This window comes from Limanda limanda, chromosome 9 (genome assembly GCF_963576545.1).
Source record: "Limanda limanda chromosome 9, fLimLim1.1, whole genome shotgun sequence".
NCBI lineage: Eukaryota > Metazoa > Chordata > Actinopteri > Pleuronectiformes > Pleuronectidae > Limanda > Limanda limanda.
In genome coordinates, this window is record NC_083644.1 from 18,270,830 (window position 1) to 18,287,579 (window position 16,750).

Sequence of the window (16,750 nt, forward strand, 5' to 3'; positions counted from 1 at the left end):
ATGATTACAAACAGATATGAATCGTGAGCTTAGTGTGGTAGAAGCCACTAATAAACCATGATAGAGTCCAAGCGTTTGTTGGACTGATCTGATACAAACATTCATGGTTCCAAAGGACGATTTCTACTGAACTTTTCATTTACTTCTACCATCAATTCAAAAATGTTAATATGATCATGTCCATTGTTTTATGACTAAGGTGTACATTTGTTTGTGAACATGATAGTATGCTGGTGTTGGCATTAAGCTCAAAGCACAGTGTCTATATATCATAGACCCAATAGAAGATACACGACAGAACTGCTCCAAAAAAGGGAAGCTGAATTATCTTGATTGAGCACTGCAGTACAGGTCATAAACCCCACCTCTTTAGTTCATGTTAGTCCACAGGAAATTAAGTTTTCAAAAAGATGGTTTCTGTCATCATTTCTCAACACACTGACACTTTTAAAGCATTCACTTGTCCAAGTAAGTTCATATTTTTAAGTTAACTGACGAAAAACATTTGGTGAAATGTCATGAACGACAGCCGAGTCTGACTTTGGATCGGTACAGCGTGCTTTTCGACATGACCTCAAAACTACAGCTGCACCCCCGATCACTGCTGTACGGCCCTGATGACAAGTCAATGTTGTCAATTATGGCATCAAAACTGAAAGATGAAATGCTAGTATCCATGATATTTTCACTTTTTGTCCAATGGGAGGAATTGGAGACATGTATTCTGTCTTTATACAGTCTATGGTCTAAATACAACCACACTAAGCCACTAGGTGTAGATTAACTGCTGTGTCTATTTCATTTTGATTTATTTGTTCATTTCATATTATATGTATGTATATACTAATGCACTATTTAACTTATCTATATTTTGTTTATGATATAAATAACTTCTTGTAACCTGTGCCAACTGACAAACCCAGATTCAAATTCATATATAATACAAAGGACATGACCTCAGAGTTCTCAGTTGTAGCTAGATTCTGATTTAGAGCCTGCAAGATCACATCAAATCCAGTCGTGACAGACTAGCAAGTCTAAATAAATGTGTAAACTAAACAGCTATGGGTAAGTAAAATACTAATTAACCCTTTAATATTGTTTAAAGGTGGTTCAGATTATATTATTATTATAACAGCTGTAGGGATATTTCAAGTATTGAAAACTGAGCCTCTTTATTAGACACTTAGACTTGTCAAGAATCTTAAGTTATGATGAGAATTGTTTCATAATGTGGTCTTTCAAGACAAAACTGCCAAAACGTTGTATTTATAATTTAGTAAACTATTAACATGAGCTTACAACACATCATATTTTGTAAAAGGGTAGATGCCTTCATGTCACTGTATTTCAAAATGTCAAATAACTTATTGTGTTTAAAGAGTGTGTCTCTCGCTATCTCACACACACACACACACACACACACACACACACACACACACACACACACACACAGACACACACACACACACACACACACACACACACACACGCACACACAGGGCTAAAGTGGTACCCTTCAGACACATTAGACAGAGGGAGGGTGGGGCACCAGTAAAGATTTCTTAATGGGCTCTGCTGTCCTCTCGTCTATCTGCCCTGATGATAAACACACAGCTTCTCCACATTGATGCGCATCAAAGCCTCCACTCATTTCTTTTTCATCATTTTCCAAGAAAACATCAATTCCATCTTTACTTCTGGATCTGAGATGACTTTTTATCATTATGGATGGAAATGATGGGAACAAATTAAGATTCGGTGAGCTTTTCCTTGTCATAACAGGATTTCTGTAAGTGTGGAGTAAATCACTTGGATGTCCGGTGAGTGTCAGAGCGCATGGGAAGCGCACTGTGTGGGACTGCTGGTGTGTGAGTGACTCTATCCCGGCCATACCAGCCTGCACAGTAACCTCAGAAACACCCACGGTCCCGGAGGAGGATGCCTTCCCTGCACCACGGAGCTATCCTCATCGGAGCCTTCCTCATTGTGACCGGGGGATCCACAGCCTTCCTGGCCTCGTCCCAGAGCCGCCTGCAGGCTTTCTCCCTCTGCTGCGTGGTGCTGGGGGTGGTCATGCTCATCCTGGGGCTCTTCTGGGCAGTGAACAGTGCCGTGAACTACAACCACCCGGACTTCGACCCAGAGTGCCCACATTATCCATATGACAACCCCAACTTTGGCAGCCATCCCCTCTTCACACCCCCAGGGAGCCGCTTCCCAGAGTCCCAGTCAGTGTTTCTGCCCAGGTGGGTGAAAGATGCTAGCCTTTTACATACTGCTGCTTTTCACAGGTCAAGCTGAATTAGTAGGTGTCATCAATTTCATCCTAAAGGAAGAAATATAAGACTCAAACTATTGGTGTTACTGGAGATAAACACAGGATAACATTGATATCTAATTTATTCTTCCTGTTTTGATCAAATCAAGGTTTCTAAAATCACTTTTCATTAATGTCTTTTGGGATAGAGCTTTACAGGCACACAAATAACTGTACCAGGGGCTTGTACACAGAACATGGCCGCACCTTTTCGAATAATTCCGTCTCTCTTTTCAATCTTTTCCTTCTAACTTGTCATCTTTTCAAATTACATAAGGACCTTTAAATCCATAGAAAAACTGTGCTTGAATAATAGAAACTGATTAAAATACTGCCCTCAGTTATCTAAATGTTAGACTTAAGCTAAACTGAATTGATGACTTGAATAGTTGGAAATGTAAAAAAAAAAAAAGGAACACAGAATGGAAAAGTGTGGCATTAGCAGTGTATGGTCATTAATAAATGATGTGAAAGGATGTTCACAAATGATTTCACAGCCTGCAGTTGTAAATAACCTTCTGAGTGCATGTGAGTAATTGCATTTACAAATATGAAGTAATGTTAATTTGTAAATTAAAAAATAAATCTTACAAATTATAGTTCATATGTGAATGAAAGTTGTGCTGCTGAAGAAATTTGTGCACACAGTTGTAACACAAAGTATTTGCTGCAAAATGGAATTTTCCAAAGGTTTCTTTGACCTTGTCTTATGCTCCTTGTGTAGCTAGAGTGATCTCTCTAAGATACTGAATATATATTCTGTAGGGGGGGTGACTCTTTCGTGATTACTTAAAACAGGATGTCAAAATGATCCTTGTTGGAATATAATTAAGATGGCAGCTCAAAGAATGATTCAACAATCTCCTTCAGAAGAATTACATCCCAGTGGTAGGAGAAACGTTTAACATCCTGCTTCACAACAAATTGTCTCCTGGAAGTCAAGTCCTGTCTGCGGAACTAACACATATTTTAGAGTATCTATGTCTATTGGTTCAACATCTTAAACGAATGAAGTGTCAAACTAAACAAGAAATATTAAACAGAGAAGATAAATCAATCAATTAATTGGTATGCATGAGGACAGTTTTTTTTATATTCTCCTCAGTACCATCTACTGTCAAAAAACAAGTAGCTGCAGGAAGTGAGTTAGGGAAGAACAGAAAGTGGTGTTCAGGGACTTCCTTTTCCTTAAATTTTATGAATACTGACTTACTTTCAAGGACCTGTTACATTGGTTGTCAGTGATATTTTCTCCACTGATGCAATAAGAGGTATCGTTTACTACTTAAAAGGGTGCTTTTTGTATTTGGCAGCACGTTATTATATATATTAATATAATTTGGTTCTTTCTCCATTAATCATGTCAAATACAACAACTTCTTTGTTCCTTCAATGCTGGAAATATAATTTTAGGTTGGCTGTGTAGTTAAAAAAATACAATGTTGTCCCAAACAACTTGTTATACTAGCTGTTTCCCCATGTTTCCATTTTTTTAATGCAAGGCTAGGCTAAATTGCTGCTTGTATCATATGTAATGCACAGGCATTATGAAAGTGTGTTTGCCAACTGTTCCTTTTACTCATGAAACCATTGAAACAGAACAGGTCTGGTTAGATGTCTGCTAGTTACTCAAATAAACTGGTAAAATATCAGCAAATAAACCTTGCTTACACAAAAGACATCGGTGCAGACCATTGCTGTCCTAATCAGACTTTTATCAACCCTCACAGCCAACATATCTAATATAGTTCTGTGAAACCCATGAGAGGAATTACAGATCTTAACAAACAGATCACGACCACCTGACATTCAGGATCTGATATCTAGCATCTTCAACATGGTTTTATTTCACCTGTGTTCATCCTCCCTCTGTTTTCTGCAGAACGATGGAACGCCAAAGGCATGGAACTCGTGGCGAGGAGTTCGACTACCCTCCGATGGACTCTGGTGGTTTCAGTCCAACGCCTCACCCTCCTTCTTGGCTGGGACCCCCGCCTCCCTATGAGGTTGCCATCAAGACCACGTGCAGCTCCACACACCTGCGGCGTGCGTACTCAGACACGCACTTGGCGACAGAGCTGCTGTCTGGACGCTCAAGAGAGATCAGCTTTGAGGTGTGACGCTGGATGACGTGGACGCCACACCCCTCTGTTCATCAGAACAAAAGATGAATGAACCGGAGACTGAGATAAATCAGACTGTATGGAAACTGTATTTTGACAGCAACAAAAGTATTCAAACAGTTGGAGCATGCTTCTTTCTTGGGTCCTAGCATGATTTCTGTAATAACAAAGCAGGTGTTAGCAAATGTTCAAATATATGGTGAAAATAAAGATGTTTGATCAAGGAGCCACCAATAAGCTGTGTCTTAGGGAACATTATAAAAGTAAATTTAACAAACATCGCGCACAACTTAGTTAGAGAGTTACAGTTAGTAATTTGTCATATTGAGAACAGGCCTTTTTGTCTTTCACGCCCACCTACACCTGCAAACTGCACACATTAGATGGTAGTATTGAGATAGACATAAATCTAGTGATTTCAACCATAAACTCAGTGTGTAAATATTTACTTATGTTAAAAATCAAGTTGGGTAATTTTCTCACAGAATTCTAGAGAAACTGACTTCTTTTATCAACCAGTGGTAAAGACCTCTGCTGGAAATACAAGTTTCACAAACTTCTGCATTGGCTACACTTTCTGGTACCTGAGTCTATGACCATTTTATATACAGTCAAATTACAGACATCAATGTGATGCATGGTCACACTGAAGAGGATTAATTTAATCAAACAGTTTCGATATTATACACAAAAGATCAAATTATTGTTAGATTCATCTGAATGTGGATAATGCCGTGTTTAAAATATATATATATATATTTGATGATCTCCTTGTCCCACTTTGTATTTAATGATGAACAAGTTAAACTGCTACGACAGGCCTATTCTCAGTTATCATAATGAATTGTTCTTAATTAGAATTGAATTACAATTAACATGAAAATGAATAAATACTTGTTTTAGAGCGGTAACCAAAGGGCTTTACATAGAATCTGACACTGATAAAAAACTTGAGTTTTAAACGGAATTTGTGGTTTCACATGGAGCTTAAAACCAGCAGAAGTTAAGATTATGTTAATTTACCATGTCTACGTGAGTTTCAGAATTAGCTGCAATTGTTAGAGGAGCACAGACGAAATCCTGGCTTGAACTGGCTGCAGATAGTTTTCTCTATTTCTAGTCTATATGCTGTGATCCTTGGGAATCCAGTGGGAGAAGCAAGAATGTCACTGAAGAATTGTTTTCCTCCCCCCAGGATTAACATGCTCCACCACAGGATAGATGTGAAAATCCATTTTGGGCAGCACACCCAGCCTGTGGAGGTCTTTCAGTTTGAGTGCCCCACATGTACTTATCAGTTTGTTGAAAGCAGCGGATCTATGACTCATCTGACCAGATGTCTTTCCACTGCTCACTCCACCACCAGCATTAGTATCACAACTTGGCCTGTTGTAAGGATAGAATCTCACTGTTTTAAAGGATCACATCAGTATTTTTTACTGTTTATACATCTTTATCGTGTTTTTCTATCTCTCCAGACTCTCATTGATAACCATACTTGTCAATGCAATTTGCAAATGATATTGCAAACTTGGAAGTTGTTGAAAACACCCAAACTCCCAACATGGCTTGAATAGGCCAACAAGGAAGAGATCAACATGTAAATCTCTTAAACAAATACCTGCATCATATGAATGTAACACAATGCAACAAAACAATAATCATTAATAATCAAAGAAATAAAGATGATGCAATAAACACTATGAAAGTTAAACTATCTTAGAGTTAGTCAGCTCGGAACCTCTGCAGGTTGATTTTGATATTGTTAGTTATTGAAAATAAGAAAAGGATTGCACTCAAAAAAGAAAATTGTTGGATCAGCTAAAATAAACTACAGTTATTTGATGGGAACATACAAATTAATTAACTTTCTTCAAATTGAAGTTCAAAATTTATCTTAACAGAAAAACTTGTTTCAATTTTAAATGTTCCTTTTTTTAATGTAGAAAATGCATAAAAATCCTCAATAACTTTTTTCCTGGCCTACTCCCAAGCATTAGATTGTGTGTAATGTATTATTTACAATTAAAAAAGATAAGCATACAAGGTTGATTAAAAATGTATATAAAAATGCACAGTATATGTTATAGTCAGCCATCACACATTTACTGTATTGATTTTTTTTGTGCAGAGGAAGAAGAGGAGTCCCTCGGCTTTCATTACCTCTACAATAAAATTCAGAAATGTAGAGGACCACAAATACACACACACACACACCACTGCCAGAGGAGAGCGGATATTAATCATTTATAACAACTGCTTTATTCCTGGGAAAGAAAAATTATCAAGGGAAAATCTTGTGAAATGTTATTAACCCCTCTGATGATGTGTTTACATTACATGACATTACTTTACATTTAGCTGACGCTTTTATCCAAAGCAACTTACAATAAGTGCATTCAACCTCGAGGGTACAAACCGAGAACAACAAGAATCAAGAAAGTACAATTTCTTCAAAAAAGCAAAACTACAAAGTGCTATAAGTAATGGCCATTTAAGTGCTACTAAATTGTTAGTTAAACATTTTATTCAAGGTATAGTCGGAAGAGGTGTATTTTTAGTTTGCGGCAGAAGATGTGTAGACTTTCTGCTGTCCGGATGTCGATGGGGAGCTCATTCCACCATTTAGGAGCCAGGACAGCAAACAGTCGTGATTTTGATGAGTGTTTGAAGGAGCAACGAGCCGATTGGCCGAAGCAGAGCGGAGTGAACAGACTGGGGTGTAACGTTTGACCATGTTCTGGATGTAGACTGGACCAGAGCCGTTCGCAGCATGGTACGAAAGTGTTAATGTTTTGAAACGGATGCAGGCAGCCACTGGTAACCAGTGATGGGAGCAAAGGAGCGGAGTAGTGTGATTGAATTTAAGTTAAAGACCAGTCAAGCTGCTGCATTCTGGATGAGCTGCAGTGGTCGGATGGCACGAGCAGGTAGACCTGCCAGGAGGGAGTAACAGTAGTCTAGACGTGAGATGACCAGGGCCTGGGCCAGAACCTGCATCGCCTTCTGAGTGAGAAGGGGACGAATTATTCTGATGTTGTGCAGCATGAATCTACAGGAACGTGTTGTTGCAGTAATGTTGGCAGTAATGGAGAGTTTACTGTCGAGTGTCACACCCAGGTTCCTAGCAGTCTGGGTGGGGGCTAACATGGAGTTGTCAAAGGTAATGGTCAGGTCCTGGGTGGGAGAGCTTTTCCCTGGAAGGAAAAGTAGTTCAGTCTTGTCAAAGTTAATTTTCAGGTGGTGTGCAGACATCTACTAAGATGTCAGTCAGACAAGCAGAGACGTGTGCTGCTACCTGTGTTTCAGATTGGGGAAAAGAGAGGATTAGTTTGGTGTCATCAGCATATACATGTGAGTGAATGACACAAGAGAGTTGGTGTACAGACAGAAGAGGAGGGGACCCAGGACGGAACCTTGATGTACCCCAGTTGTGCGAGGACAAGGTTGAGACACAGATCCTCTTCTGTTTAATTGACTTAACTAACTTTATTTAATTAAACAGTGACGAACGACAACATATCTTAAGCAGTGAAATCTGCAGTAGATTATATAACATCCTCATCGTCAAACACCTGGACTCTGTGATTTGAGGCTACAATCCATTGCTGGAGTGTAAAAATTACAGCTTAAAGTGGGCTGGAGTCTTGGAAAATGTGAATAAAATGCTGCATAAATCTTTTGAGATTTTCCATCTGACAAAATGGTGGATCCATAAAAATACTGTGTCTATGGCTTCAATATGACACTATATAGAATAGATTTATTTAATTAATCAAAGGACATCTGAGGCCCTCAGGCAGAAAGTGAAGAGATCATGTGGGTTTGTGATTTCAGAACTGTGAAGGCTACAGTCAGTTATTAAACTGCTTCTCCTTTTCATTTACCTACTAATTACACAAACATTTGACTCTCTTGCAAACCATTCATCTTATCAGCTTCACACTTGGTAAGTGTGTTGTTAACAGCACAAGGAAGAGCAGTTTTGACTATGATGCAATTTGGACCCATGATGCTAAAGATGAATCAAATTGAATAAACAGCCTAAATGCCTGAATGTCTGCTGTTATCCTCCTCTTAGTTACTTCAGCTATCGGGAGTTCTCGCGATACTCCCAAGTTCTCACTGCAGCAGTAGGAGGAGGAGAACAGAGAACATTTAGGCCAAATGGTGTAAATGAAGCTTTTCGAGTTGAATTTAAATGTGGGGACTTATGGACACGTGGATGACACCACAGGAGCAGCACGGAGGCAAGATATGAAGCATTGGTCACCATTTACTTGACTCATCTGACCAGATGTTTTTCCACTGCTCACTCCACCGCCAGCCATTAGTTTCACAACTTGGCCTGTTGTAAGGATAGAATCTCACGCTTTTAAAGGATCACATCAGTATTTTTACTGTTTATTAGGGCTGGGCAAGTTAACTCGTTTTAATCGAGTTAACTCATCACTTATTTAACTCAGACAATTATTTTATCTCGCATTAACTCAGGTTTGATTATTTATTGTTTTATTGTGAAAGTCAGGCTTTTATTTTGTGAAAGTCTGTTGCTGACTGCTGCGGAACCGGAAAAAAGAAAATAATTGGCGGATAAACAACCATGGATAAGGGCACGGGGCTTTTACATGGCCATTTTCATTTTAAAGTTCTTCCAGACGGCGGAGTCAACAGAACCAAAGTAATTTGTAGCCACTGCCAAGGTGAATTTTCTTATCACCGGAGTACTTCCAGTCTAAAAGATCACCTAAATGCAAAACACACAGTCGATATCAGCAAATCACTCAACGAAACAGCGAGCGGAGCGAGGCTTCGGCAGACTACGTTAGACGCAGGGAGGAGTATACATTTTTCATAACGAAGAGGATAACATTAATGCCCTGGCAGTGGCATTGAGCTTTAATTTTGTATTTGCTTTGATAACATTGTTAAGTTGAGATTTACACTGAATATGTTATTTAACTGCTACTGTATTAAATGCTGATGTTAAAAGTGTTTACACAACAAATGTTATGGCACTTTCGTTCATATGGCAGAACATTGAAAATAAAATTGCGCTATACACTACTTTTTAATTCATTATTGGATTTTGCGTATACAAATGCGATTAATCGTGATTAATCAGGGAAATCATGCGATTAATCGCGATTAAAACTTTTAATCGTTGCCCAGCCCTACTGTTTATACATCTTTATCGTGTTTTGGTATCTCTCCAGACTCCCGTTGATAACAATACTTGTCAATGCAATTTGCAAATGATATTGCAAACTTGGAAGTTGTTGAAAACACCCAAACTCCCAACATGGCTTGAATAAGCCAACAAGGAAGAAGTCAAAATGTAAATCTCTTAAACAAATACCTGCAGCATATGAATGTAACACAATGCAACAAACCAATAATCATTAATAATCAAAGAAATAAAGATGATGCAATAAACACTACTTCAGGTGTATCCCTGAGACTTCATAAGTGTTTAGTCGACCCAAACACTTCCACCATCTCTTCATCGGCATATTGGTGAGTGAGTGCCTTTTCATTTTGGGGTGGACTATCTCTTTAATTGAAAAAAACTCAGTTTATTGTATTTTGTCAGTGAATGTAATACACTTCCATTCAAATTGAATTAATAGGTAGATTTTAATCACCGCTCTACACTCCGGATCAGTAGGTGGCGGTCATATACCGAATACACTGGTTGACACCCGCCCTTAAAAAAACTTTAAAAAACGACGAAGAAGAGTCCGAGCGGGCGACGCGGCGGCGGGGAGGCGCATCCTGACCGGGGGGGGGGGGGGGCGGGGCGGCGGCTCCGATCCCTCTCTGAGGCGCTTTCTGTTTCCCGGAGTTTGTCACTTCTTCCTTTTCTTCCAGGGAGGAAGCCGCTTCGCGACAACAGCTGGAGTCGATGGGAACGAGAAGAGAGATGAAGACGTTCTCCGCCGGTCGCCTCCTCGCTTCCTCTCAGGTACAGATGTGTGAAGACATGTTGCATTCACTCCCAGGAGTCACACATCTGTTTCTCTCCATCTCACCTCCACTCCCTCCTCCTGGCGGCGCTGTCTCTCCCCTCCTCTCCCCTGCAGACCCCCGCGGAGGTGTAGGAGCAGCTGGACATGCCTCAGCCCAGGAGGACGCTGCTGTTTGTGGGGGTCTTCCTGTTGCTTGTCGGCGGGGTCTCGGTCCTGGGCGTGGCGCTGCCCTTCCAGTCCGTCCCGTTCTTCGTGGTCGGGGCCTTCCTGGGCATGGCGGGTCTGAGCCTGCTGGTCAGCGTGCTCTTCATGGCCATGCAGAACATCCAGGTGGCGGTGCCCGGACACTTCCTCCTGCACCCCCGCACGGGCACACGCTTCAGCCCGCCGCAGGCTCTGGCCATACAGAGGTGGTCCACTCAGTGCTCCCCGTGTTGCATCAGACTAGTGACAGGGCTTTAGAAACTTGGGCTCGTAAGATGTTTGAATGTAAGTTAGTCTCAGAAAGTGTGTGGGATGGTTCTCCACCCGGGGTTAGGGGCCCTTAGTGGAGGGGGTCAGCCCTATGTTCCCACATTTCTAAGGATTTTTTTTTCAGTTACAATTTTGAAAATTAAGCCTTATGTTCCCACAGACCTATGTTCCCAGATTTATTTTGAAAAATTAGTCCCGATGTTCCCACAGCCCTATGTTCCCAGATTTCTAGATATTTCTGAAAATTAGGGTTAGGGTTAGGGTTAGCAGTGTTGAGCTCAAGAGAGGGTTAGGGTTAAGGTAAGGGTTCCCCAGCTACGGAATGGTGAACCCTTTACTACCAGGCAGGGGTAGAAATGTGGGAACTGTAGGAACATAGGGCCTAATTTTGTAATGAATATTAAAAATGTGGGAACATAGACAATCTCCCCAGTGGAGTCCCAGGGTTCATCACAGGGGGTCAGAAGGATGTATGATGGGCTAAAAAAGACCACTTCATGTCTTCAATAATAATAACAATAAAAAGTATTATAGCACCTTTCATAACACAGTTATAAAGTACTTTACAAGTTCAAAATGACGAATTGAAGGCAAACCAAAAAAAAGCAAAGATTGGGAAACTAAGTAAGTAACTAATAAGTAAATCGAAGATCACAGCATTACAGCACAAATGCAAAAATAGAAAGGGTTACTAATAAAAAAAAGGGTAAAAAGATAAAATAAAACATTGTAAAATTGTTGGTAAGATCAGAACTAGGAGAACGAGAATTTGTCTTTAAGATGATTTTAAAAGGGGTTTTCCAGACGGATCTCCTCAGGGAGGTTGTTCCACAGAGTGTGGGGGGGGGGGGGCTGACAGAAAAGGTCCTCGTGCACAGAGGAGCATGTGAACTGTGACGTGGGACAGATAAACAGTGATTTAATTATATGTCAGTCTGTACGTAAACCTGACGTCTTGGCTGAAACAGTGAAAGTTTACGTCTAACCATAGCCTGAGTGCAGTCTAGCCAAACATTAGTCAGCTATTGAACAATCACATAAATTCATCTGATAGACATCAAAGAAATGTTTGTAAGATTCACTTTTTACTGACATCTGTTCACAAATTCTAAAGCGACCAACTACCACAGGGAATTGTCTAAAAAAGCATCTTTGTGAGGCTCTATAGGCAATGCAGTGCTTTGAGCTAAATCCTAAAAGTACTAAGGTACTCAAAGTAATAATACTAACATAGTGATGGTTAGACGGTATGTTGATCAAATTCACTGACTTAGTTTTGAGTGTTAGTATGCTATTATTAGTGAATTCTCACAAAAGGCTGCTGATATGGATGGAAAAGAGTTTTAAAGGGATCTGGTGGTGAAACCAAAGTTTCAAGTTAAAGTTAGAGTTTTGATCTAATGATGCTAGATATGAATTTAAGGTATTACAATTCATCCCAAGGGGGGCATGAAAAGGTTTGCACTTCGAACAACGTATTTATTAAGTACATGGTGGTTATCAAACAAACTCTGCCACATTTTAAATCACAGGGTTAGGGTCAGACTGCCATTTCAGCTGCAGGATCCAGGTCATCCAATCGCAAGTCAGTCTTTGCTGTTAATCCTGACGATTCACCCGTTTTCATAGCTTTGAGTAACTAATTAAAACTAAACTTTCAGGAGCATTAATGTCAATAATTAATTCACATAAATGTCAACAATCTTTGATAAAAACTTACATGATGTGTAGTTTGGCTACAAGTTTGGTCCTTTGGTCTCATCCACTAACAATGAGGAAGTGGGGTATATGACAGATACTGCAGCCAGCCACCAGGGGGAAGTGAAGATGCCCAGGGTTCACTTTTGGGGAGCAGCCATGTGGTCCATAGTCACATACAGTTGTTATTTTAACAGTCAAAGTGAGTAACTTCCAGCTTCACTTGTGTTTTTCAAGACAAATACACACACACATACGGACACATTGCAGAGCTCACCATCCTGGGAGAAGAACTGACAAACACTGTTGTTGTTGAACAGATCCCTTGGACACACCATCATGTGTTAGGTTAAGAGCCAAGTTTGACAAAGAACAGAGGAGGGCGCCAGCAACTTGAAAACACTGTGACACTAAGAATAGGAGAGCAGCAGGTTTTTGTGATTATGAGCTGATTATAGAAGTAGGTCATGGAGAAAACAGCAGACACATGCATGTGGCTGACAGACTCCCCCTGGCATCGTCTGAGGCGATCTGCGATAGCCTGCTCATTGGGACAAGACGTGTTCTGCTCTTTGTTCCGGCCTTTTGAAGAGAGCTGCCAGATGCACTGCTTCCATCATCAGGAGCCTTTCTACCTCCACACCCTGAGCTGACCAAACTCACAACAAGCAGCACTTTCAAGTCTGAACTCTCTTTTAAACCTGAGACTCAGGAAGTGGACAAACCATTTAAAGGGTTTGTTTTAGGTATTAGAATATTGAAACAAAATCCCCACTGGGAAAATAAAACGTGAAAGCTGGAGAATGCACCTTCGGCGGGAAATGTGAATGAAGAAGCAGCTGAAGGGAGACTGTCAGAGGAGTGTGCAGGAAGGATGGAGGAAAGAAATGTAGCATAGTGAGCTGAAGTTGAAGCAGCCTGGTTCCATCCATTTCATTTTGCTACACTTCATTCATATCTGCATCAGTCAGTTGCTAAGAGAAGTTGACATTTTTTAGGTGGAAAAAAGAAATATTTAAACAGTATTTCTGGATGTGGACTTGTACGGCTGTGCCCATCTCGTAAACAGTAAACACAATTTCTGCTTTCATATTTCTCATGAATGTAGATGGGTAGCTAGCTAGGTAGGAGGAGGGTGTCTCTATTTTTAAGCCTGTCTGGTTGGTTCTGATTATTTAACTATTTCTCTAAGTGCAACTGTCGTCATTGGACTCAAGTTTCTCAAGAATCACTGAACGAACACACAACAGGTTTGGAACTATAGGACTGTAACAATAAGCAGAGTTCTGAGTACTTTGTAGTGAGTACGTATGAAAAAGCTGCCATTTGGAACAGGAAATAAGAGAACACTGAAGGACATGTTGGACTTGACTTTACATGTTTACATAGTCAACAAAAAATAACCAAAGAATAGAAAAGAGGTGAGGATGTGTGTGTAGGTGTCTCACACAGTCTCAATGTCCAGATTTCAATCCATATACAGACAACGAGGAGTTATAAGTCTGGTGAATAAAACTGTAAAGAAAGTATTCAAATTTAAAAGAGTTAGGGTTAGTTAAGTATTAGATGAAATGTATTCACAGAAAGGAGTCTCAGTTTAAGTGAAAAGAGATGAAAGGATGAAGGCTGAAATGAGTGGAAGATTTGTGTTCTAAGTTACAGGGTAAATATTGTTACAAATTGATTATTGGCTGAGGTGTTAGTGCTATAATTTGAGGGGTTAGGTTGACTTTAATCACTGAGAGGAGCTGATTGTCAGTTTATAAAAGCTGAAATGATTCGTAGCGCCAGTTAAAGTTGGGTTTGAAGTAAGTAACTTCTCTTTGCTTTTCCTTGCCTTCAGGAGGTTGGATCGAATTCGTCGGGAGATGTCAGCGGACTCTGTCGGACAGAGACCGGAGCCTGAGCCCCCCCTCCCGTCCACCCCACCCCCCTGGACCATGGAGCCGCCTCCCTCCTACGACACAGTGATGAAGAGCCAGGAGCAGAGCGAGCAGCTGTAACCTCTGGTCGGACATCTTGACTTTGTGCCGGTGCCTTCTGTCTTCTCAGTGAGAACCTGTAACCAACACTCCGTGCTATCGGTGAACTCGCTGCCTGGGGCCTGTTGTGCCTTGATCCAAAGCACAAGCCGAGGAACAAGAAGAGACCACGGCTGGTTAAAGATGTACGAAACCGAACCACAGCCTGGCCTCCATGTCAACTACATGTGTGTTGTTGGGATTGTTGGTGGAATGAATTGAAATGACCACTACAGCTGCTTCACTGTACACTAAGCGTCCGTGTTCAGACCAGCGTCATGTAGCTTTCACAGCAAACTCAAGAGAAGCGGGTCACCAGATTGGCTCGGAGACTCCTGTAGACAGCTAACTCTGATTTGTTTGGGCCTGCTTGAACTTATGTGATCTATTACTGTGGCTGCACTTCTCTTGGAACACAAGGTCTTTCCTCAAGGCTTCTCTTTGTATCTGCACTCTTTCCTGTCATAACGCTGCACACGAGTTTTTGATAGCTTACTCCAACGCAAGGTGCCTTAACCAGTGACAGCGGAATGTTAACAGTATAGTGTTATTTATCAACCTGCTTTGTTACCAGTATGTCCCCTGTTTGGTGTTGTGATGTTCCTATAAACTGCAGATACTCACCGGAGCTCTCTTTGGGTGGTGTCGCTCTTCAAAACAATGATGGTGGATTGGACGGGTTGTTTATATTTAGGGGAGAAGCGATGTGGGGAAGGGTTTACGCTGTCCCATTTAAAATAATTTCCCAAACCAAACAAACACTAACTCAGTGCTGTGCAGCAGCTGAGTCGCGAGTGTCCTTTTTGCCTGCAGCTCGAGGCAAGGTGACCTATTGGGTAAACACACTCACCTGCAATATTATACCTGACCTGACCCAGCTGTCTGCAGGCTGTAATAAGCAGCAGAGTGGAACCCCGGCTGCGTTTCCTCCGCCCTCACCTTCAAGTCCTGACACAACAACACACCAGTTCTTTTTCTGGCTGTAGCTTCAGCCAGCAGGCGCTTGCAGCGATGGTAGAGGGGAAGCCGTATCGCTACGGGCTGATAGTGGCAGGCCTGTGTGTGGTGGCGGTCGGCCTCTTCATCATGACTCAGGAGCGACCGCACGTCTATGCCACCATGTGTGTCCTGGGCGTCACCATGGTGTGTGTCGGGACTACATGGAGCCTGTGCCAGTGCTATCCCAAGGTAGAGACAGAAAGATAGAAAGAATGAATCGTGTGAATGCTCTCAAGCAAGCAAAAATTGATTTGTTAATGGAGAGTGTGTGTTCAGGTCCCTTTGGCTGCTCAGATTCAGGAGAAAAATCCAGAGGATCTAATTTGTACTTCAGCTGAAGCAACAGAGCAAAGGTACTGCTGCACATTCACAAACACTAATGGCCCACGGACAAGCGGGCGTTCATTATATCTTCAATCGTCCTGTGGTCTGTCAGTGGTGGAGCTCAGCCATCTTCTAGCTGGTCAATATGGGGACAGCAGCAGGGTAATGTGTCTTAAGTGGGGGTCTGCACTAATACACTGTTGATACTAAGCTGTATAATTTACAGGAAAATGATTGGTGATGTAATGACAACAAAACAGAGGAGGGAAGTGAGGGAGAAGTGGAATAGAATAAAAAAAACAGCGAAATTGTCCTGTTAAACCCATAGACTGAATATTAAGATGGACCAGGCATCTCCTCCCACTTTCTATAAATGATGCCAAAATATCCTTGATACAAACTCTGCCATCTTTTGAGATAGGGTCTGTGCATCATCATTTCTTCAAAAAAAAGGAGCACTTTATGCACATGAGTGTGATAAGAGCTACCTAAAATGACATGGCAGTTATATTGTCCATCTTTATATTCAGTCTGCGGTTGTAGCAGAAAATGATTGATTACTTTGCAATATAAAGACAGAGACAGTGAATAAGTAATACCCACCCACCACAAAACAAGGACCTTTCATTTTTGTCTTGGATTCAGTGGTTTTCAATTTTCTTCTGGCATGCCCCCCCCTTCAGATGCCTATAAATGCCCTGCACCACATTTGGCATCTCATAAGTTTATTTTTAGTGAGACAAAGGTCAACACAACATCATCATCAAACTATTATTGTTATATTTTCCTACATTAATCATGTTCACTCAGCTAAGTTCCACT

At 41.1% G+C, this 16,750-nt stretch overlaps 2 protein-coding genes and 1 pseudogene across 2 annotated transcripts; 2 read left to right on the forward strand and 1 right to left on the reverse strand.

Moving 5' to 3' along the window:
* The first annotated feature begins 1,941 nt into the window (after positions 1 to 1,941).
* On the forward strand, positions 1,942 to 4,440 carry si:dkeyp-51f12.2 (uncharacterized protein LOC100151460 homolog). Its single transcript, XM_061077527.1, has 2 exons — positions 1,942 to 2,249; positions 4,203 to 4,440. Exons 1-2 carry the CDS (start codon positions 1,942 to 1,944, stop codon positions 4,438 to 4,440), a joined length of 546 nt encoding a protein of 181 aa, XP_060933510.1.
* Positions 4,441 to 6,980: 2,540 nt separating this feature from the next.
* LOC133011192 (uncharacterized) lies at positions 6,981 to 10,558 on the reverse strand (annotated as a pseudogene).
* si:dkeyp-51f12.3 (uncharacterized protein LOC107988041 homolog) lies at positions 10,280 to 15,587 on the forward strand. The gene is made up of 3 exons (XM_061078315.1): positions 10,280 to 10,408; positions 10,527 to 10,822; positions 14,428 to 15,587. The coding sequence occupies exons 2-3, from the start codon at positions 10,557 to 10,559 to the stop codon at positions 14,585 to 14,587; spliced, it is 426 nt and encodes a 141-aa protein (XP_060934298.1). The 5' UTR covers positions 10,280 to 10,408; positions 10,527 to 10,556; the 3' UTR covers positions 14,588 to 15,587.
* Positions 15,588 to 16,750: the final 1,163 nt, after the last annotated feature.

What these genes read in the sequence shown, in the direction of transcription:
- si:dkeyp-51f12.2 (XM_061077527.1), top strand. Translation starts at nt 1,942, where the DNA reads ATGCCTTCCCTGCACCACGGAGCTATCCTCATCGGAGCCTTCCTCATT. An exon ending in CAGTCAGTGTTTCTGCCCAG is followed by an intron (nt 2,250 to 4,202) that starts GTGGGTGAAAGA and finishes TGTTTTCTGCAG; the next exon opens with AACGATGGAACGCCAAAGGC.
- si:dkeyp-51f12.3 (XM_061078315.1), top strand. Translation starts at nt 10,557, where the DNA reads ATGCCTCAGCCCAGGAGGACGCTGCTGTTTGTGGGGGTCTTCCTGTTG. An exon ending in CAGGCTCTGGCCATACAGAG is followed by an intron (nt 10,823 to 14,427) that starts GTGGTCCACTCA and finishes CCTTGCCTTCAG; the next exon opens with GAGGTTGGATCGAATTCGTC.